This window comes from Papilio polytes, unplaced genomic scaffold (genome assembly GCF_000836215.1).
Source record: "Papilio polytes unplaced genomic scaffold, Ppol_1.0 DF823691.1, whole genome shotgun sequence".
Lineage (NCBI taxonomy): Eukaryota > Metazoa > Arthropoda > Insecta > Lepidoptera > Papilionidae > Papilio > Papilio polytes.
Genome location: NW_013525513.1, coordinates 4929587 through 4952895, shown reverse-complemented (window position 1 = coordinate 4952895; position 23309 = coordinate 4929587). Strand labels below are relative to the sequence as shown.

The 23309-nt window shown below is 35.6% G+C and overlaps 3 protein-coding genes across 3 annotated transcripts in view; 1 reads left to right on the top strand and 2 right to left on the bottom strand.

Moving 5' to 3' along the window:
• Positions 1-226: 226 nt before the first annotated feature.
• Positions 227-2033, bottom strand: LOC106104219 (glutaredoxin-3). Its single transcript, XM_013284190.1, has 4 exons — positions 1755-2033; positions 1252-1420; positions 567-832; positions 227-458 (listed from the first exon to the last, which is right to left on the bottom strand). The coding sequence occupies exons 1-4, from the start codon at positions 1802-1804 to the stop codon at positions 281-283; spliced, it is 663 nt and encodes a 220-aa protein (XP_013139644.1). The 5' UTR covers positions 1805-2033; the 3' UTR covers positions 227-280.
• Positions 2034-2123: 90 nt separating this feature from the next.
• Positions 2124-3705, top strand: LOC106104220 (prefoldin subunit 5). Its single transcript, XM_013284191.1, has 3 exons — positions 2124-2388; positions 2467-2676; positions 3271-3705. The coding sequence occupies exons 1-3, from the start codon at positions 2287-2289 to the stop codon at positions 3442-3444; spliced, it is 486 nt and encodes a 161-aa protein (XP_013139645.1). The 5' UTR covers positions 2124-2286; the 3' UTR covers positions 3445-3705.
• Positions 3706-4370: 665 nt separating this feature from the next.
• The window catches only part of LOC106104216 (homeotic protein proboscipedia), a 40403-nt gene continuing 21464 nt past the window's right edge, over positions 4371-23309 (bottom strand). Inside the window, exons 3-4 of the mRNA XM_013284185.1 lie at positions 6521-6663; positions 4371-6347 (exon numbers count right to left, since the gene is read on the bottom strand). Coding sequence (XP_013139639.1) covers positions 4956-6347; positions 6521-6663 — 1535 coding nt within the window. The 3' untranslated portion in view covers positions 4371-4955. The remainder of the gene's footprint in view (positions 6348-6520; positions 6664-23309) is intronic.

The following is a 23309-nucleotide window of genomic DNA, read 5'->3' as shown; positions in this document are numbered from 1 at the left end:
GTCCTTATATTTTATGAATTTTCAATACTTATACAATTTTTGCCAAATTAATGAGAAAAAGGACAGTTTAATCCTACAAGGTGATTTTTAATAAATTTTCATTACATAAAGGACATTAGAGATCCAGGTATTCAGTATACTGGTATCATTAACTGTTGAATTTGAGTTGATTGCAAAAATCTATCAAAATCAGCGGATTTAAGGAAAAATTTAAGTAAGAGCAAACCCATGTACCCAAATTATTTATTTAATAAATAAAATTTTACACCAGATGAACACATTATTCCTTTAAAGTAGATTCTAATTCACCATTAGCTTTCATTTCCTTAATTATATCTAAACCTCCAACTAATTCGCCTTTTACATACAACTGTGGGTAAGTTGGCCAATCAGAGTATTCTTTGAGACCTTGACGGACTTCTTCATCAGTTAGAATATCAAAAGTGTCATATGGTACTCTGTAAAGATAAAAAATATATTTATTTATTAATTTATCATGCAGAATTGAAATGACTTAATATTTAGTTCAAAATGTGTAACTGCACACTTGCAATGTTTCTACATACCCAGTTTCATTCATTATTTCAATAAGGGTTCTGCTAAATCCACATCTTGGTTTTTGCCTGTCACCCTTCATAAAAATCATCACCTTATGCCTATTGATAAGGGATTCAAGTCTTTCTTTCAGTGGTGCTTTAGCTGTTGTAGCAGGTGCAGATTTACCAAGACTTTGAGCTTTTACTTTAGAAGTAATTTGTGACACATCAGCCCCATCCACCCTATCTAATTGGGATCCATTTTTAAATAATATAACTGTTGGTACTGAATCAACCTGCAAACATTGTAATAGGTTCAAATTTTATTACAACTACACTTTAGCTTAACATATAAAGTTTCACCGCCTCATCCTACAAGTTCACTTTGTTACAAAGATCCTACTGGAATTGGGAATGTTACTAATCAACTTTAGGTCATACACACTTCATATGAAAAGTTGTAGATTCTTTTAAGTTTGACCTGTCTTTAATTGTTTTGCTTTGTGGGTTATCTATTAATGTATGACCAATATCTTATCTATTGAGATTATTATTTGTAACTTTTTTGCATTATTGCTTATCTGAATTTTATTGCTGCAAATTTTAGACAGAACATTTTTAGCAGGGTCATTCATATTTTTTTTAATATACAATAAAATATTTTCATCAAGATCCTATGTTCAATAATCTCATATCAGAAAAGTATATTACAAACCTTATATTTAAGTGAGATTTCTGAAAGACCTTCTGCATCACAAGCTCCAAATTTGCTACCACTTGATTTGATTTCGGGAAGGGCAGAAAGTTCTTCCAGCACTGCAGTTATTTGAGGGCATTGTTCTGCCCAATCGGTGGAAAAATGTACTACCGTTAGTTGGGGTGAGCTGAAAAATTTGCATTTTCTTTTATTTAATTTATTTTTGCAACATTATGTTTTTAACTCTGAACCAAATAATGAATCTAGCGGTGACATGTAGATCGAATTAACAATTCATTAACATTTATTGTTTCTTCATATAGACAAAGATTCAAAAGAGAATATTAAAGATCTAATTGGCCTGTAAGGAAATGTTGTTTTCAGTTTTTAAGAAAATAATATTGGATTTTTAAAATAAACAGTATATATAACTCACTGTTTGTTATTATACTATTGTCTTTTATATACATACAGAGGTTATGTAACAATATAAAATAAATAATACATAAAAGAAATCTCACCCAATGAAACTAACAAAATCATCGACTGTTTGCAAGTTAATAACAGACATTGTGTAACGAGGTTAGAGTTATGTTATTCAAATTATACAACTATGTCTGAAAATTTATGAAACGTTTTTCCTGGTTACATTTATTTGCTTCAATAATTCCAACCGTCTTATTCAGTATTTTGTAAACTCCTATTTTGCGATAACTTGAGTTTTCTTGGATTCTTTTGGTTTTTTTTTTCACTGAACTGCAGTTACATTTGCACCAAACAAAGAATAAATGATACAGATTAAAAGTAAGTCATTTCACAAAGTCTATGTCCAAGTTGTAATAAATATATTCTGTGCATTGCGTTGCTTTCTATGGTTGGTACCTACGTTATCTGTGCCTCTCCTTTTAAAGTTTGAAATGAGCAATTCTTTTTCGTGAACATTGTTGTTTTCGGAATATAAGAACTTGAGGTTAGAATTATGCAGTGAAAATTGATTTGATAAATTAATGTTAATTGGAATTCTTGGGCTACAAAAACTATAATTATACCAATATGGCTTCGGTTTCAATGGCTCCGGCACCGGGAATGCAGCAGATTGACCTCTCAAAGCTAAATCTTCACCAGTTGGCCCAGCTCAAACAGCAAGTGGATCATGTAAGTAAATTTCTATTCATATCTGATTTTAGTGTTACAAGGAACAATAACTTTAACGTACGATTTATTTTCTTATAGGATCTTCAAGTTTTCCAAGAGTCTTTACAAGCTCTAAAGATAGCACAAGGTAAATTTGTGGACTCTGGAGAAACTGTAGAAAAGTTAACACCATCTACGAAGGGAAAGACAATCCTTGTTCCTCTGACTAGCTCTATGTATGTGTCTGGAACAATAGCAGATACAGATAATGTTATTATTGACATTGGAACTGGATACTATGCACAAAAGGTAAGTCAGTCGACCATGGCTCATATGGCTTGTGGTAAAAAGTTGAATAAAAACATATTGATACTAATGAATTTTAATGTAACTTACTAATATTAAAATGTGAAAGTTTAGATGGAGTTTGTTTAAAGGATCTTGATTAAATTTAGTATAGATGTGAAGCATAGTGGTAGAGCCCGCTTTAACATCTTCGCACGAATGGGCCGGCTCGCCCGGTGTAATACCACGACCACACAGAAAATAGGCGTGAAGTGGAAGCAATTCCGCATTTCGTCTTAGGAGTATGGTGCCGGACGCCTAATTTTTGTCCCTTTCCCTTTTCCCTCTTTTCTTAAGAGGAAAGGATGGCAAGGAAAAGTGGATTTGATGGTGGAGACACATAGGAAGGGTAAATATCCTCTTTCTGTGCGTCTTCTCCTCCTTCAATGAAGGGTAGGCAACGCATCTGCTTTTAAATTCTATGTAGATGGAATAGTGAGCAAAAGCAAGTTGTATTGATAAAATTTAAGCTTTGATTCAGAAGAAAGGATTTACATCTGATTATAATGTGACTGTGTATTTGAAATAATTTAAAAATGAAAAATTTTAATTTTACAGGATATAGATGGGGCTAAAGATTACTTTAAACGGAAAGTCCAATTTGTGACGGAACAGATGGAAAAAATACAAGTTCTCGGTATAGAGAAGACAAAAGTAAAGGATGCTATTTGCATGATGATGGAAATGAAGATGCAAGCACAGGCTGAGCCTCAGAAAGCCTCCACATCATAACAATAATTGTGCGAAGAAATCTTTTGAATGCTTATATTTAACCTCTTTTTAGTCTAACACTTTTGAATGTGTTGCAGTTGTAACTCAAGGCAAGATCGTAATTTCCTTAACACTCCATAGTGTTAAGTTCAAACGATTTTATGATTTTGCATATTTATTTATTTTGATTTCAAAATGAACTGCTCAACACCATGTCAAGTTATATTATCACAATAACAAATTATTGTTAAAGATTAAAAATTATTAAAAGATTTAATTAATTTTTATTGTAATTACTAATCACTTCTTTGGGAAAGATAAATTATTTAGCTGCTGATTATGGCACCTATGTTTATATATTAGTACTAGGTTGCTGCAATATTAGACTAAGGGTCTGTCCCACCACTGCCTGACATGCTTAGATAGCTTAAAAATGACGTCTCTGTCAGACAAGGGAACAAAATCCGATAATTCTATCACATATTTTAATGTTCGATTGTTATCAGACATTTTACAATTTGGTGGGACAGGCCCTAAATCAGGATAGGATAGGATGTACAAGGAAGTTGGGAAAGACAATCTCGTCACATGGGTTCTTTTTCTTCGTGATTAGACTAATATAAACAGAATATTGGACTTTCGTTCAATCATTCATGGTGATCTATCATCAATAAATTAAAACACTGAAGAGAAAACTTAGTTAATTAATCTATATAACAGACACGATTATTCCATATCCATGGAAATAGTTTTTATGCAATTGTTTAGGGAGAAACAGAAAGTAAAAAGTTTGCGACACCAAATTATTTATTTTCAATAGGCCAAAATGATGCACTGGTATCTACATTATAAGTATTCGCTTATTATTCTATCTTACTATTATGTATCTACAATATTTCTTATAGTCACGAAACAATATTAACTAAATAAGGCAACGACTATCCCTTAATTTTTAAACAATTTTTTTTTTAATAAGTTTTCAAATCATAATTCAATTTTACACAATCTATTAACTTGAACACTTGATAGGTTGAGGAAGATAAGTCAAGTATAATTTTTAAATATGAAATTTATATGAGTATTATTACACTTGTACGTAAGATGCCATCAAACGGCGAAAGCTGTTATACCAAGCTTTTTAAAAGACATTGCGTAAATGTTGTCTGTTTGTCGTATATTAAATAATAAGAAACAGTATACCTTCTATATTTACATTAATAATAATAACCAGAGACTGTTGTTAAATAACAGCACCTTATTAATAATCGAGTACGTATCAGTAAAAATATTTATATCGTGTGTAATCTATTAGAAAGTATATGCTAAGATTTCATAAATATATACATTTTATTACAAATTCACTTAGAATATATCAAATAATAACAATAGATTTAAATCGATCGGTACAAAGATTAAAGGATTCATCTATATGTCCATATCACCTACGGCGTCACTGAGTTTCAAGTCGCAATTAACCGTATTTGAAAGCTTCAAACAAATAGATCGCTCGCCTGCTCGGCGAAGTCCTTATCTCAAATGGTGTAGTATTCGGGTGCGAAGTCGTTAGCGAGATTGCTTAGAAAATGGAAGTCTGACGACGAATTGGAGTTTTCCCCGGCCGCCTGCGCGCCGTGCGTCGCCTCGTAGAACTGCTGGAAGGAGCCGTAGCCATCCGCGCATTCGCTCCCTCCGGGGTAGGCCTCGGCCGGTGCGGGCGGCTGCGAGCCTGCAGGGCCGTACGCCGCCGGAGTCACAGCTGCCTGCTGGCTGTAGTTACTTGCGTCGTTCCATCTACCATATTCATTGGGAGCGCTCTTCTGTCCGTCCGCACTATAGTATGCGTGCGCGTGTTCGTGTTGCCCGCTCTCATGGTAATGATAGCCGTAGTGACTGTTCGAGTATGCCATATGCTCGCTGGGATATCCCTGCGGCTGCTCGTATCCGGGGTGTCCGTAGGTCGCCTGCTCTTTACCATATGCTGTGTAACTATAGTTTTGATACATCTCATGTGGATAAGCTTGCCTTCCGACTCCGTTGCTAGACCTAGTCGATGGTGAGGCTTCTTGAGTTCTAGTATGCTGCTGACTGCGCGAATATGTGTGTTGATCGACACCTTGTAACGTTGTCCCATAGGCGTCAAAAGATCTATTGCCCTGAGGGTATTGAGCTAATTTTCCGAACTGTTTCGAATCCATGCGAAAATCAGCATGAGATCCGAACTGGCCGGGTGGTACGTTGCCACGTATAACATATGGTGGCATCGCATTAGGTACCGCTTGAGGATGAGGTGCTCCCGGTGGCACGTTCGGCGGCGATGGCCTTGGATAATGCCCAAGTGGACTTTGATGCATGCCCGAAGGAGTCCCGGGTGTTGAAGATGGGGTTAAGCTCACCGACGAAAATTTGCCGCCGTCTGTAAGACCGCCGAGCGCCACCAGGCCATCCTTCGAAGAAGATGGTGAGACTTTGCAACCCGTTGCATCTAATGAAGGCGAACGTTTTCTGGATTCTTGTTTGATTCGTTTCGCCAAGTTACGTGGTACTGGAGCGAGCGATGCGGTTGGATGCGCATCTCTTGAGTCATCTTCTGCTAGCTTATCTAGAGAAGATGACGAAGCTACGCTCGAAGCGCCGTCACTCGCAAAGCTGTTATTGTTAGTCGCGCTAGGAGTGTTATTATTCCTCGTTCGTGACGTGAGCTCCGGTAAATCTTCGGTAGGCGAGCACAAAGCACCCGGCGGTAGCTCACAGCCTTGGCAACTCTTTTTCCCCGAGAGCGGCCCATCGTCGTCGAGAAATTTGTCTCTTGCCTTTGAACTCTTCCCACCTTCAGACGTCGTCGAATCCTTATCGTCTCCGTCTTCACTTTTACTAAGAGTTTGACGTTTGTGTTTCATTCGTCTATTTTGAAACCACACTTTCACCTGAAAAAAAAAGACAAAAGTAAATGATGGGGTTGTCACATTTATAGCAATTGTTTGATATTAACTAGGTGTATATTGTTTTTGGATTTTAAGACCTGATATACACTTAATTCGTTATTACAAATTGATCTCATTTTATTTAGTTATGTGTTTAGGAAATCGTTATTATTTACCTGTCGCTCAGTTAGATCTAGGGAGGCTGCTATCTCGATGCGTCGGGGACGACAGAGGTATTTATTAAAATGGAATTCTTTTTCTAATTCTAGCAGTTGCGTATTGGTGTAGGCTGTCCGCAGCCTCCGTGGCAAACCGTTTTCTGCAAAAAAAAAACAATCATTAGTTAAGACGTGTTATAAAACTTTGCAAGTATACATTGTGTAGAAGATTATGTGTCGACCTTGTTTTAACGGACGGACTCTAATATCTAAAAATATGTTTTAGTATGAAAATATTTAAATATTCTATTTATATTGTACACATTTTGCATAAGCAAGGTATGCAATTTTCAATAATCGTCGACTTTATAGCGGTTTATATTAAATGTCATGCTTCGTATTAATGGTCTATACGATTCCTGGAAAGTTGAAATAACAGGCCAGCGGCGGTCGCGGGCGAGCTTTCCTTTAATGTAATAACTTGATCGCATGTCAAAGAACCGCCCTTGACGCCATTGTGTCGAAACAGTATACTTTTTATTTTTTTATACCACAAATAAGAATTGGAATTCGAAATTCAAATTACAAAAGGGCGGCGAATAATGGGGGGTTAGCGTTCGCGTGGCGGGTACTCGGTATACCGTGGATTCGTATAATTATAGTAGTTGTGAGATATCGTATTCGGACGTGATAAGGGATAGTTTGCTTTACTACGCATGTTGTTGTAACGTGGTCAGCTCGGTGGTGGCGGCAGTTGATTGACGTAATTCGTCAGTTTCGTATTCGCTATTGGCCGGGGGCTGCTGTCAATCAAACTAAACACGAGTCTTGGTTCCACTTGGCTGCATTCTACCGCCCCGCTTAACGTACGATGTAATGGCGCTGAATACATAGTTGTGTTAATTGTTTGTTTTAATATTACATAAAGTATTAATTTAGTTATGTACATACGTTGTAATTTTTAAATGGGATCACTTCAAACGATTTTAATTTTCTTTAATTAAACATAACCTGTAAAAAGTGTTATAAAATACAACACTTTCTAACCTAAAATTATTTGAATAACTGCCGACCGTACGCACGTTAACTATGTTAAATTATCCTCAGTTGACTGAAGTTTAAATTGTGATAGCCCTTGGTCAACTCCTTTAGATTCAAGTTGGGTATGTACCGGTATCGATAAAAGTGCTTAACAGTACATTAAGATAAAATTGTAATTTTAACAAACGTAATGGCTTTTGTCATTTTTCTATCTTCTCTTCTATTTCGCTAATGCAGAACTCTACTTAGTAGGATGTTATTTTTTTAAGAAATTCAACTATAAAACGTTTATTAAACACACAGATTGGACAGAAAGATTAAGACCTTACTACATGGTACAAAAATTTTACGACGTCACTGAAAAACATTTTAATATTACCCTAATATTTTACACCGAACTGTACCGTCTATGATGAATATGTGGGATGCAAGTTGGCTTTGTGTTTTTGCGTTAGCTTAGTGGGAGAGGCGATTATGCGAGCTTGAGAGGTGCCGCGTATAATGTTCGCATTATCTCGATATGCTATCCTTACGCATCACTGAACAACACTATCTTTCGCTAGGGTTGCTACACTAGAAAAATGAATTATAGCGCGATTGAATTTACAAACATCGTTTAAAGAAAGAGTTTAGTTTAGTTTTGACTTTGATTAAGGAGTATTTTATGGTTTCATTGTGAATTATAAATTTTTATTAAATGTAAATTAATTAAATGTAATGTAATATGTAATAAATTAAATAAATGTAATGTAAATCTTAATTAAATGTACGGGTAAGGGGACATAAAGACTTAAACAGTACATAGCTAATGTTAACCTATCTTACTTTAATATCCACAACGATAGGGAAAACATAGGCTCTTGCTTCTAGATGGTAATTCTTTATTTTCTATTTTCACATTTCTAACGAAAATGGGGCATAAAGAAGTTAAAAACAAAAAAAAAATGTAACAAACCGATTTCAACAATGTAGATCATTAGCTAAGTTTTACAAAAGGGTATCGTGAGGTTTTAAAATATTAATACAAACCCTTGTTCAGATATAAAACAAGTGGGGTAATAAATGGTTGTAGAACGACGTGTGCTCGTTTAACCCTCTAGCAGCCGGGGTAAGCAGCGGCGAAGATTTACTGCGGATTAGGGTCACTTACATCGGTCAAGTCAGGAGTCGCCTTGTCCGCACTTCATTTGATAATATCGTGGATACCCTTGTTTTATTCAATTAAATAATAGGACACACTATTCATAAAGATTGAAGGAAGTACAATTTTTAAACTATAAGCTACAGATTTCGCTATCCTATACGAATCTTGGATTAATAAAACATAATAAAGAGGTCGTTAAAGAAGAAACTTAAGGAATATCTGCCCTAGAGTGGTATTAAGATTGGTTCCAATAATTATTTTGTTTTCGTATTCGTCATCTGAGTGTGTTATCTCATATCAAATTCGAAAGCTAACGAGCCAATTAAAACAACATAGTTGTCCAGTTTCTATTTTAAACGTAATTCATAGGGAGAATTAAGACGTTAAAGTTAAAGAGGCGATGATCATTTAGTCGACACGATACGACGTAGTTGTAAACAATTTGCGAAGGACGTGTGCGAAACGAGGCCCGGGCCAAGTTTGAATAATTAATCTTGAGCCGGTAAAGGATTAATGCGGTGGCCAGTTGGCGGTTGGATGCCATTAGAGTACGTTCGATGCCCCTCGCTAAATGCTGCGGTCACATTATTCCTGTCGACCTCTCGAGGTAACATTCGCTTTAGCTCTTTAATTAATTTCCTTGTATACTCTTTGATTTTGATACTATGTTGCAGAAATAAATAAAATAAAACTTGCAGTCAACAAATAAACAAAGACGCCATTAAAAAAAGAAGTATTTTATTTTATGATTTTCTTGGAACTAAGTTTGCTATATGTGTAGTAATTTTTAAATAATTTACTTTTACAAAAATAAACTAAGTGGCATACCTCCTTCTTAACCCTTAAAGGAGGTACCTAATACATACTACAGTTAAAACCGTGTACCTCACAGTACCTCGCTGTATGTGTCGACTTCTTATGATAAACTGCCAAACATTTATTTTGAATGTTGCCACTGCAACAGAAAAGTTATCAAAAGGGGGAAAACGGCAAGAAATATTACGTTATGAGGTGTGAAAGGCATAAATGTAAAAATCCAATATTTCAAGAGCGAAAAAAGTAAATTTTTCCGCCATATCTCGTCACATTCACAGTTAGAAGTTACGAGACGTAATGGTGTGTAATAGTTATATTGAGTTAGCTTTTTAACTGAAATATAACATTGTCTATAAAACAAATAAACATTCTAGTAATACTGTATTAGAATATAAGTAAATGTTCACTTTGTCTATATTTTTTTAACTAATAATTTGACTTACAAATCTCATGGACCGTGTCTCTTAACGTCTTTAGTTCCTTGTTCTCTTAAATTGTATCAAAGACAGTAATGGTAGCGTTAGACTATAACCTCCGAAGACACTTCAATCGATCATAAGGAGACAGATTTGTATTTTTCCGATTAGCCGAATCGGGGGCTTATTTGACATTGTCACATCAATTATAAGCATGGATTACTGAAGACAGATCTGAGGCGGTTCAATTTGGGAACGGGTGGTTCTGTTGCTTAGATTGTCGGAGGGGAGACGCTATCAGAATCTGACACAAGATAACAATATCGGTACAGGAAAAAATCGTTCTTGTCTCTCTTCTGTTTCTCGTCTTGTATGTTACTTGAAAACGTGTTTATTTCAAAATGTGGAATTTAATAATTGGGTTTTTAAATGGATTTTCTTTTTGCACATAAATTTCACCCCAGTTGTCTAGAGATGGTACTAAATGCCTTAAAAATTATAGCATCGACCTTTTCTATCTTTATTAGGGAGTCGATAATAAAGCTACGACTCCTTGGAATATGCAAAGTGCTTTAAGACTGGCGGTATTTAATTGCCCTTGAAAGGGGCGACAAAAAATAAACGGCGTAGGATATAAATAACGGTGCACTTTTCATAATCGCAATTGTCGCCGGGAGAATATTTAGTGCGCAGTTAAAGCGGTACGTTTTAGGGTTACCATACTTCCTTAAATTCATATAATTTATCAACAAAATTTTATTTTTTAATCATGACCAGAAAATGTTGTTAGATAAAGGAGTAAACAGAATATAAAAATTGACAGTATGAATTTATTTTAATTTTGATATATAAGATATATTGATATATATGATATAAGATATATTGATATATAAGAATATAATCGCTTCAAAAATTAAGTTGTTAATGCACCTTTAAATGTCAGCATCTCATACTATTTTTCTAAAAATGTCTACATAATTAATTTGAATAGTTACTGAAAATCCAAAGAATTCATAAATTAATTGTGACATCATATTTATAATAATTTTTGTAAAAAAAATATATAAGTATTTGCGAACGAAATTACTCTCATTAAAAAATGGTTCCCCTAGCGCGATCCCCGGAGAGCGGCGGCGGGAAGGTTAATAGTTGAAGGGAAGGGAGGTTGCATGAAGACGTCTGCTCGAAAACGCGCTGTTTACGAGATCTCTTCTATTCATTAGTTACTGGACGACAGGTGATGGAGGGAAAAGATATCACGTACTTGTATACAAAGTTGGTATGGTTTGGCTCTTAATGTTACATACATTCATTTTTCATCTTAACTGTGGTCAGTTGAATAGAACTGTTACGGAAGCTTGGAGAAAGAACATGAAGAGTGACAAAGATTGCAAAAGTTGCTAAGTGTTGAGATTTTTGAACACTGTAATTTAAACAAATGAAGATAACTCTTGATTTGAAAGAACTAATGATATTTTTTTAAACGATGTTAAAATTTAAAACAAAGAACAGCGGTTATAGGAAGCTAAAAGCCACAAAGAAGCGGGGAAGGCATGGGCGTTGGGAAATAAATTTTATTTATCAAATAAAAAGGATGGCGCGCTCGTTTTTCACCGCGTTGGGGACATTATCGCTTCTTTTAATTATTATCCCGCCGATATTTTATACGACGTTCACTATCACCTCCGCCGCTATAAGCCTGCTACTGGCTTTGCTTGGATATTTAAGACATTTGTAGGTATGTTCATTTTTGAATTAATACATTTCATACTTATGCTAAAAACTTTTGATGTTACTTGTTTTAAATATAGATAATAATGCTTTTTAGCTGATAAATTCAATCTACATTTACATTTCGAATTTACATACTATATTAAGAATGAGTACTACTTGACATGTTTTAATTATTTATATTGACATAAATGTTTTTAACTGTACATTTGTATATAAAGAAGAGCTTTTAATTCGATCGCAGGGCGGGCGGCGCGCCCTAGCCACGCGGCCTTAAGGAAATGAAGGAAAAAAGCGGCGGAAGCTGCGCCCCCTCCCCGCGACCTCCGCCCCTCGCCTGCTTGTGGCTTTTTAAATGGAAATTTATTGTAAAACACTCCGTCAATTCGCTCCCGAGAAGCGTGTTTAAATTTTTACCTAGAGCACGACGCGGCATGATTGTCCACTTACTTCTTTTGTTTTGCTCAGCCAACTTTTACTGATACTATGAAAGGAATTTTATTTACTAACAAATTATCCAAGAAGCAATTTGATACAACATTAGTGAACAACAAAGTAAAAGATAACAAGAAAAAACGTTAGAATGTAGTAAAAAGTTCTATTAAGTTGGCCGAAGAATCACGAGTTCTACACTCTCTCTATAATCTCATGTCGGGGCGCCGAGTAATTTTTAAGATGGTTTTCAAAGATCAGTCCCAATTAGGGAATTTTAAAGGAACTCAATATTAAACTGAAACAAGAGTAAGTGAACTCTTTTAAACAGCGTGGCGCGGCGAGTTCATAAAACTCAGCGTAAGGAAAGCTGGCGTTCCCGCAATTGAAAGGCGAAGGCCCCCTCGCGGCCAGATAGGGCACTTACAGTAAAAGTTAAAGCTAATTGCCCTTAAGACATATTTTTAATTTCATTGCCCCGTTGCTTCTTAGTGGAGTTCACTCGCACTGAAACCGAGGGTAGCTTGTAATTGCTATTTTTTACGAGATAAGGTCACAGTTTTGAATGTCGAACATATTTTATGTCATGGTGTTTGCGCGATAGCTCTATAAAATATTTTATTTTGTGTTTTGAGTTTTGTAACCTCAATTGATAGTTTTTTACTATTTGATTTTAAAGCAAACAAACAGTTTCTTTCTGTTTTTTCTGATATTAAATACAAAAATTGATTTTTTTTTGTAACATAAGGTGGCAAACGAGCAAGCGACTGAAACCGCCAAAATGGCGAAGCGACCGCTGCCCATAGACATCCGCAACTGCAGATGCGTTGCCTACCCTTATATGACGGAGGAGGAGACGCACATAAAGAGGATATTTCCCCTTCCTATGCATCTCCACCGTCAAATCCACGTCCTCTTCCCAACCTCTCCGTATAAGAAAAGGATGGTAAAGAGAAAGGGACTTAAATCAGGCCTTAAAATTAATTTTAATTCATTAAAACAAGCTGCTTTAACATATTAGAAGGTTACTTCATATTTGGGATCGAAGTTCGGTAGCCGCTACCTCTATTGTGCTTGCTTCTCTTCCTTTCATCCTGTCATTTCGTTTTCATATAAGAATCATTCTTCATTTGAATTCGGCTCAGGATTGTTAGTTTTTTTTCAAGCGAGGTTGCCCACCGCGGTGTTGCCACAATAACTAATGCTTATAATGGTTTATTTTTCTTCAACATTCATCGAGTACTGAGTGACCAAAATGTTGCCAATATTGTTTATTCTGTAATGGTCGATACGAAAAAAGTGTTGATATAATTTAAAGATAAAAATGTATAACAAAATGGGAATCTAGTAGTTTCGTTTTATAATTCGAAGATTTTGTTTATTATGTCAACAACTTCGTCGATAATTATAGAAGTATTTAATTTCTATAGAAGTTTGCACAATTCGGCTACAGCTTTACCAAATATCAAAAGTAAAACGTTTAATAAATTTCGTGTCGGCTTACAGTTGAAGATTGTTGTCAATAGATGTCGTTGACGGTCTTGATGAATGACAGTTTCTAACGGGTATGTGCACCACAAATGTTTGTCCTGAAATAAGTTTTTTATTTCCAATTTTTGGTAAATTAAATATTTTACTTTGGTAAAAATGTAAGATTGACATGAAATGTTCAGGATATCTCTTTTTGACATTTTTGTTTTCTTCATACGTAAGGAGGGAAATTGACTGTAGAGGCAGAACCAAAATTATTTACTTTATTAATATAAGACCACCACAATTTTTGAAGTTTGCATTAATATCAAAGTTCTGTTCTGGCTAGTTTTTAATAAACATTTAAATGTTTCAAAATTTAAAATATCCCGAATGTATAAGTTGACCTGGTGATCCTAGTCGGCCATCATTAGCCTCATTCACAGGTTGCAGATGAAAAGAAACCAGCCGATCGGCGGCGAGCTTCGACAAACGGAAGTCTACACAATCGTCGGTATGCAACGTTTTATTTTCCTCAACTTTGGAACAAACTGACAGATTTTAGAGTTCACATAGCATATTTTACTATATCTATAGAGTCTTTAGTTACCAATTTTTATACATTAGCGTAATCATATTTTACGCACTAATTGTTTTTGATGTTATGCAACCATTTTTAAAAATACTATATACTGTTTTAATAATTTACCGAAAAGTTTCGTTATTCTAAGTATCAAATTGTCCTATGTCAAATATAATTAGATTATTTATAGAAACAAGAAAAACACTGGCATAGGAAATGAGGGATAAAAATAACTAGTATTGCGATGGCAATCGGCAGTATGAGTTTATATTTATTCAGAGGTAGTGCCGAAGATAGACGTCTAAATGTAGAGACGTATCCGCCAAAGTGGTGTTGTTGGACGTCGTGTTGAGAGATGCGGGCGACAAACACGACCGGCCTGTCACTCACTGAACAACATGTGAACAAGAACGATCCTTGTATATTAACAAAACATGTTCCTAGACAAAAAAAATAATTTCCATCATAGATTAATACAAAGTAGAGGTTAACTTTGGTTAATCGTGTTGACTTTTACAACAATAGTTCTTAAATATTCAAAAACAAACTTACATTTTATTGCTCCGTTGAGAACTGCTTTGCCTAAGAATATAATTCGAAAGTCCAAATACAGAGGTTAGACCGAAAACCTCATTAAGGCAACAGAATCATAGTTCTTCCTATCATTGTTGCTTTTAAATTTATCATGGAATGGAAAGATCATTACGCAGAAGGTCCGCAAGCTTGCTCTAATAGTTTTAATTTATTCAATAGTTATACATAGTGTACAGCATTATCTGTCTCCATCTAACTTTATAATGGACAAACTTATCAAAGTGTGAGGAGGCCGAACAGTTAAAGTGGCAATCATAACGCGCTCAGATAACAATAAGTTAGGCCATAGCAAACTAGCAAGGGGCTTCATTAAGGACAATGCACGGTGACGTATACGTCCGAAGTCCGGCCGTTACATGCAAGTGTTGCCTATACACTGGACTTGGAGTGGACAACTTTGCTACTGAATATTCCGCGCGCGCTTCTCTCTTGTTTATGGACATTCCCGCGGCAATTTGCCGGGTTTTGTGGCCGCTCCAACTTTTGTCCGTTTGGCCCGTTTACTGTCGCACGATAAGATTTACCGCCTCAAAGAAGGGACATTTTACTAGCAAAGTTTATGGTGTCAACTTTATAACACTAGTTTGATAGTAAGTTTATGTACTTACATAGATATGATTTTAACATCTTAAAATACCTTTCTTTATAGTTAAATCCTATCGCGGTAAGTGGATAAGACATTGCAGTTTATTTTTTCGTGATTATTAATTTAAAAACTAGATACCCAAAGTGTTTTTGAAATTACATTGAACATTTGGCTATGGAAAGTTACATAAACAATCACATTTTTGTGTAGAAAACCTGTTAATGAGATTACAACTTAAGTACAACATAAGCGATGACAACATTTGCTAAGTAAATCCTCGTGCACGGTTGGGGGAGCAAAGCTTGGGTTAGTTGTGCATAACATCGTCCCTGTTTTGACAAAAGGGAGCTAACTGCAAGTCACTCATATCGATATCCGACGAGACTCATCGTTGTGCCGACGGTTTTGTTCTACAAGTTTTGCGTAAGCAGTGGAAACTTATCTATACAACTTATGTATATATATTCATTTCTTTATATCATCTAATTTTTCATAAACCTTGATTACTTACATTCTTCTAGTACCACAGAACCGACTCTATTTAAATATTGAAATCGTGGATCGCTTAAGGCACGAAAAGGTAGAATTAAATCGGAATCTTGTATCTTCATATCTTAAAAATGTAGATATTGTTTTTTTATTTAGGATGTCACCTAACGCTTACTCATAATAAATACGAAGTATACCGTTGTACGCAAAAGATGCAAAGAGATAGACTTCCACCTCGATCTCGATATTTGTGGAGTAATGATCTGTTGTAAGAAAGCCTAAGGTGAGCGTTGGATATTATAGGTTTTTGTCATGCGATAGTTAGTAGCGGGAAATCCAGGTGTGCGACGATGGTAGTCGTAGGAAGAATGCTTCCCGGGAAAAGCGAATCGCGGCATTCGGGTTGCGGCTAGCAATTTATTCAAAGAAACAGCACCGCCCTCATGGTGACGAGGCAGCCCGTTACATTTGCATCGAGGTACAGTCGTAAGCAAAAGACGACATTCCTTGAAAAACAATAGCAAAGACTCATTAGTATTTTATTACAAACCTGACTAAAGTAAAACTTGTTAGACGAAGACAAGATATCAGCCGCTCGAGTAAGAAAGAATTTAATGAAGAGGCTAAATCGACTAGAAAGAAGAGAAAAAAGATTGGAATTTCTACAACTTCTAAAAGAAGTATTTTAGCATTGTTCATATGACAGTAAGTTAATTTTTCAAGGAACATGCAGCAATAGGCATGAATTATTTCAATGAGAGAATGTTCCTTTTTTGCTAACCATACTCATGGCGCAGTGAGGTTGCAACTATCACCCCAGTGTTGCAACGTTTCTCTCTTTGCAAATAAAAACTTATAACGCTATTTCACTTGATTATATTGCTGTAGGAAAATAGCTTATAGGAAATCGATACTTTGAAATACAAAAACGAGCGTCCATAACTAAGTTAGGGATAAAGATGGTATGTATATTCAAAAATCAATGCTGAAATATTCATGTTTGCCTTTTATATTGAGAGCTAAACAATACAAAGCCACAATAAACAATTTAGAAAACAATGTAAACTGCAAAACATAAAAAAATGATTAACGTTCAGTATATTTTGTTTTTATAACTCTTGTCTGCGACTCGCAGGATTTAATTTCGCCCAGTGAACGACTTCGATTTTCCTGCAGTTTAAAAAAGAAAGTAACTTATCAGTTAAATAGAACAGGACGGTGCTATTTTAAACCGGGCGAGGGAAGTAGAGACAACAGATTGCAAAGAGGGAACGAAAATAAAACGGGGGAAGAAAGTTAAGCGTCCGTGACTTTTCAAGATTTTTTCTTTTCGGCGTTTATTTTTTAAAAGTTTACGCTCCGCGCCGTTTTGTAGCGAGTATATAAATGCAAGCGTATACCGATTTGTCATTTCGTTTTCCTCGTTTGCTCGTTTCGTTTTACTACGAGCGAAAAATTGTAATTCAATAATAATGGAAACGTATCTAAATTACGATGAATAAAATTCAAGACGTTACAATTAGGGAAATTGCCAAGCACGTTTAATGTTGCGATTAGCTATACTCAGAAACAAAGACAGTCACTGATCCTTCTATCGAAACTTTGGTATTTGTGTTATTAGTAAGATTTTTATGTGGATATCTTCGTCTCTTCTAGCTGTCAAAACTGGCATAGGTATTTTACTGTGACAGGTGTAGTAACAGGTAACAGTAACATGTCTATGGCCGACAGCGCGGGCAAACTTCCGAAGCGTCTAATTACATCGGATCGGTCGAAGGCAAATAGTACGAAGGCGCCTTTCGATCATCCATCACCGATAGAGCGCCGGCTCTTTGTGGCCACCGACCAATTACCGGCATGAAAATTAAATTCACGAAATCTAATTAACAACAAATTGTTTTATTTATTATGATGCGTGGGGGTCATTTGTTCCTGTCGCGCCGGCGCCCGGGGCGGGTCCCCGCGATGCCCATCAAAAGCCCTGCTCTCGATACTAGTGGTTTTTTACGTTCGTTCGAAGCTTTCGAGATGGAGTGTGACGTAAGTGTTGAACGTTGACCTTGGACTGACAAGAACTAATATAAATCTTTTCTAATATGTATTTATGTAAGTTTGTGATTGAGAATTATGATTAAAATTTTTTATAAAAAAAAATTCTACCGGCTGCATTCACAGTTGGTTTTACAACTTGGCCTGAGCGTAAGATACAAGTTTATTTAGAACATAAAAAGTTATTTTTAAATACTCTAAAATTATGTTGATAATTACCTAATGAAGAATCGAAGTATCTTCGAGTCTTTGATATAGAAAAAGTAAACAAACTTAGAAATCATTAAACTATTAGCAGCATAATGTCGTTTCATACAAAATCATACATCACCTGTCCCAGCATTGCATGGACTTAAATGTTGTGACGTATGTAGTGCGGGCCAGTCGTAATGCGCCCTCATTTGTTATGTTTGCGGAATGGCCCCGTTACGTCGCGTCGACAGCGAACACAAAGACCGACGTTTTATTGTCGAGATTGCCTACAAATGGATCGTATATATTCTCCGTTCGACCCCCACTCATATCCTTAGATATTTTTCTTCTAATATTATAAATGCGAAAATTTGGATGTATTCTTTTTTACAATGTATATATGCTTGAACACAATCTTATATGTTGAGTGGTGGTATGGCCGAATGATGGCACATAGTATAGTAAATTCCACGTCATGCTTGGATATAACAATTTAAACGTTTTAATTTCACAAGCGTACTATTAAAAGTGATAGAAAATTTAATGAACAAATTTATTTGGATTCCACGGCCAATAAATTCTATAATAGTGAATTAAGATATACCAGGTGAAAGGGTATTCACAGTGGCTTCGTTGATATACTGCGTTAGAGATAGGCGTCGCTATCCATCATCCCGAACCAAGGGGTCAGCGGCGACGCGCCGGTAGACCCCAACACTGACCTCTATATCGACGTAAATGTGTCAAAAGCTTCGCAAATTTTAACATTTATTGCGATAGATTCAATAAGTGAATGTCGTCAATTTGAGATTTAACTATTCGCAATGCTGTAGCGTTTGTTATGATTTTGAACAGATAGATTAGTAGTTAGGATTATTTCAATGTACCTGTAATCTGTTTTTTAAAGTAGTTAACTTTATCTTTTTTGTAGCAAAAAAGGCGATCGTGCAACGACCTAATTCAGCATGAAATTATTCTAAGATTGAAACAGTGTCCGGGCCCGATGTCGTAGCCGCGGCGTGCTCCGGACAGTTCATTTTTAATAATAAATGAGACGAAATCAAGACATGACGAATAAATGAATCCAGAACTTGACGAATAAATGAATATGGAATATGATAAATGGAAGGCCCGGCATCCCTCGCGAAGATTTTTTCTTTAGCTCGGCCGAACGGAAGACGCTGGCTTTTTCCTTTTGTAGCCGGGACAAGTTAAGCGTTTTTTGGACGAGTCTGGCTGTCGGTGTGATATTTATCATTTCGTATAGAACTTGAATCATTACGCTCCTTCGATTTCGGACTTTGAACGTTTAATCTAATTGTTAGCTTTATTATTTCTTTTAGCCCGACTTTAAGACCTCTCTCTGTAGTCTTTTTTATTCGTTGGATATAATTTGAAACATTACATACGCTCGGTAAAACTTGGAAGCGTGATGCAATCGAGTCGGCAGAAGAAGTGGCGATATAATCCCTGCAGTAGTCACCGCCACGTGGTTCTATGATAAAGTACCCGAGCAGATTATGTAAATTCTAAACTTCTATACCCTTCCTTTTCTCTCTTGCATTACTATGTATACCGGTATCCTGCTCTATGCAATATTTCCACCCCAGCGATGGTCGCGCGACTGATGGATGATGCGTTATACCAATAACGTTTTTGAATAACGCATCATATGTTAAGCATTTTACACTCTATTCGATTTTACGTCATGCAAATTCTGTTTTCGTTGGTTTTGGAAACTAAATCAATTCGTTAGTTTTAGGGACGTTTAATTATTTTTCGTTAGATGCTAAATTAAAAATTATAAGATTTTATTAATTAACGTAATTCTTAAAATGTTATAAAGTGCGATATTTTCTTAATACAATTAGTAAATCGGACTGAAAATTTGAATTTCTTACTAATAAACTCACAGTGTATAGGTTTTTTTGTATTTTTTTCGATTTAATTAAGATAGATTTAGTGTGTTTATAATAATAATAGTCGAGAATTATCAATACAAGTATGGAACAAAATGAGCAAAACTAATTATTTTGTACGTACGTCTGTGTTAACTTATTCCATCACGTTGCTAATAAGCCACTTGTGTTATACAGTAATGTGATGTGCAGTTGTACCTACACGAATATTTCTTAGTAATAACTGTACATACATGTTAACGGAAATTTCATAGTTGTCGTGTGAATCTTACAAGTGCATCATCAAAAGTTACATCTAAATATTGAAGTAAATGTAAATATCTTTTTACATATATTAAATAAATTAAATTAGAGGAGGCCTTTGTCGAAAGACATGCTGTTTTTGGATGTCCGTATGCCGGTAAATAGATTATTAGATCACAGGAAAATTGTTTGACAATCCATTTTTGATTTTAATTAAGTTTCGTATTTTTTTTTATCTTTTAACTGTACAAAATCAACTTAACACTATTTTCATATAATAAGCGCTAAATTAACCTCCTTGGTTACTTATACGTATAACTTAAGCTTTGATAAAAACATTATTTTATTTCAATAACAGCAATAACGGCTTGTACAATTTTTTTTATGTAATAAAAATTAAAACGTCACAAATACATTATATCATATAGAGCGGAAAGTTTTTTTTTAAATATTATTTTAACGTTGTTTGTTGTGTAATTCAATCATCGAGTATTGACATCAAAGTCTGGCGCGCTGCCAGTCACACTCGAGATATCACTTACCTAGTCATTTGTTTGCATTTTAAACAACTTAATATTAAAATGTCGATATTTTAAATTGTTTTTTAACTGAATTATGATAAACGAGCTGTTGCCCGCGATTTCGTCCGCGTGGTATTAGAAAACATACAAACTATATAAATAACAAAAAGCTACGTATCCCTCGGGAACCGGAAATTTCTCGGGGATGAAGCTTATCCCATGTATACTCCAGACTTTGTTTTACATCTGTGCCAAATTTAAATAAGATATGTTGAACCGTTGCAGAACGATCGAGTAAACATTAAAAAAGTAAATTAATGAGTCCCACGGGAATCGTAACTTATTCCGGGATAAAAAGTAACCTATGTGTTCTTCCAGACTATGTTCTAAACCTGTGCCAAATTTCATGGAGATCCGTTAAGCCGTTTAGGCTACAAACGCTAACAAACATCCATCCATCTAAACTTTCGCATTTATAATATTAGTATAATATTAGTAAGATATACAAGGAAGAAGAACAAAATCGTGAATTTTATTGCATGGGATCAGGAATTTAGTATCTAAACGTTCGACTTAGGATCGACGATTTAAAAGCCATAGAGGGAAATTTAGGTGACACTAGTTGAAGTGTGATTCGTATAACATGGTAATAGATTAATTTTTACGTTTAGGATTGTTTTTAAGGTCCGTTGTTCATCCATCCTTGCTAGATTCAATCTAAGCCATGTATAATTTGCAATAAAGACTTATAAAATAATAATTGTTCAGTACACATGGGCAGCAGGAGGTCGGCTCGTGTCCATTGAGATTTGACACAGGTCCGGTGAGTCAGCGTTCCGTACGGAAGCCGACTTCTAACATATGCACACCCGAACGTGACTTGCGAAACCGCGACAGGCCCTTCTAATTGGTCCCGAAGACAATTCAATACAAGCCAACCTTCTCACAGCCGATTTATTAAAACATCAATGGAAACCCGACCGGTTTTAATCTCATTTGTAAAGTGATCTACGTTTTGGAAAAAATAAAGGGTTTACGCTTGAAGCTTAATAACAAAGAATAAGGATAAGAGTACGTTTTTGTTTTTGGCAATTCCAAATTTAAATTTGGTGTTATAATCTAAGATTTTGAAAATATTCGTTTAAGAAACACTATTTGTTTTGGAGTATATATCAAAGAGTGTGTAGCTATTAAAATTTTTACGAAGATTTGCATCGCAGGAGAAGCCCCTGTTCTTTTATTTTTTAAATAACCGCAAGGTAGACCAGACCGCACATCAAAAAAATAGTGCACGTCGAAATAATAACTAAAAAAAAACAACGAAGCTCTCTCGAAGGGAGAGGCGTGTGTGAGTGCTGGTGGAGTGTGGGTGAGCTAAACGCAATATAAAGCGTGCTTGTGGTGCCGACTGTACACAGCTATAGTATAGACAGCACCTCGCCTCCCGCGGTCATTAGTGCCGCGGACCCCGCGCGCCCCTTGCGGAGAAAGTATGATTTTACTCCTATAAAGCCGTATTTCTACTCCATACAGGAATTCGAATACGCATGGAAGTTGGCGGGTTCCGAGAAAGGACATGTGCTCGCCTGTACATAATTTCCGAGTTGAAACAATCTCAATATGGCGGGTGTGCGTTAATTTTCTCGGCGGTTGGTAAAGTTTTGAGACGCCTTAATCAGAATGTTTGTGGCGGTGTGGGAAATGTGATAGTAAACTTAAACTTAACATATTAACATTTTGTTCTAAAACATTCCTTGATTGACGTTGCCATGATAAGACAAATTTCTTCCTTACAAAAAGCTTCTATAATCAAGACTTTCATCGGCGTAGTCTTACGTTCAAATATGACGGAGGGATAAAAGATTAGACAACGAATAGACACGCCTTTGAAGATTGTTTTAGTTTTATTTCCTGAATCTAATTTCTTCATATATATTTCGATTATAATCAATGTGAGTATTACAATGAGTAGTTTAGTTAAAAACATTACGTGAATATATCGTCCCAGCTGAGCAATTAAGGTCCGCCACGTGGACGAGGGGAACAACCGTCGTCACAAAAACTACGTCCGTGATGCTCACAAAATTGTCAGTAACCACATATGACTATTAGTATCTTATGTAAAACTGTTTTTGTTTTATTTAAATTGGTTAAATCAATTATGACCTTTCGAAAGGACATATCCTTTAGACGTTTTAATTCACAACTATCTACAACGTAAAAAGAACAAGTAAATTATTAAGTAGTGTGTAAGTTTTGAATTTGAACAAAAATTTAAGTATAGATACAAGAGAAACAAATCAGATTGTAAAAAAATATTTCATAATCACGAAGTCTGTCATCTAATAGGAACGTCCCATCTTAGATGGTACAAAATCCTCTTTACAACATGACTTTTATGCTGACCTTTCATGTTTATGTTTTGTTTATTTGGTTTTACAAGAAATTGATAGTATCTTTTAAATTTGCTGACCCTGGATATTTATCAAGAGCTTAGTAGACGAGGTAATGTATGTAGACAAAGAGGAGCAAGGTAAGCAAGGGCGGCAAGCGCGGGAGTTGAGGCGGCAGCGGCAGTAGC

Coding starts and splice junctions, on each gene's coding strand:
- LOC106104219 (XM_013284190.1), bottom strand. CDS start 1,804: ATGTCTGTTATTAACTTGCAAACAGTCGATGATTTTGTTAGTTTCATT. Junction 1,421..1,754: donor GATTTTGTTAGTTTCATTGG/GTGAGATTTCTT, acceptor CAAATTTTTCAG/CTCACCCCAACTAACGGTAG. Junction 459..566: donor GAAATAATGAATGAAACTGG/GTATGTAGAAAC, acceptor TTATCTTTACAG/AGTACCATATGACACTTTTG.
- LOC106104220 (XM_013284191.1), top strand. CDS start 2,287: ATGGCTTCGGTTTCAATGGCTCCGGCACCGGGAATGCAGCAGATTGAC. Junction 2,389..2,466: donor TCAAACAGCAAGTGGATCAT/GTAAGTAAATTT, acceptor ATTTTCTTATAG/GATCTTCAAGTTTTCCAAGA. Junction 2,677..3,270: donor CTGGATACTATGCACAAAAG/GTAAGTCAGTCG, acceptor TTAATTTTACAG/GATATAGATGGGGCTAAAGA.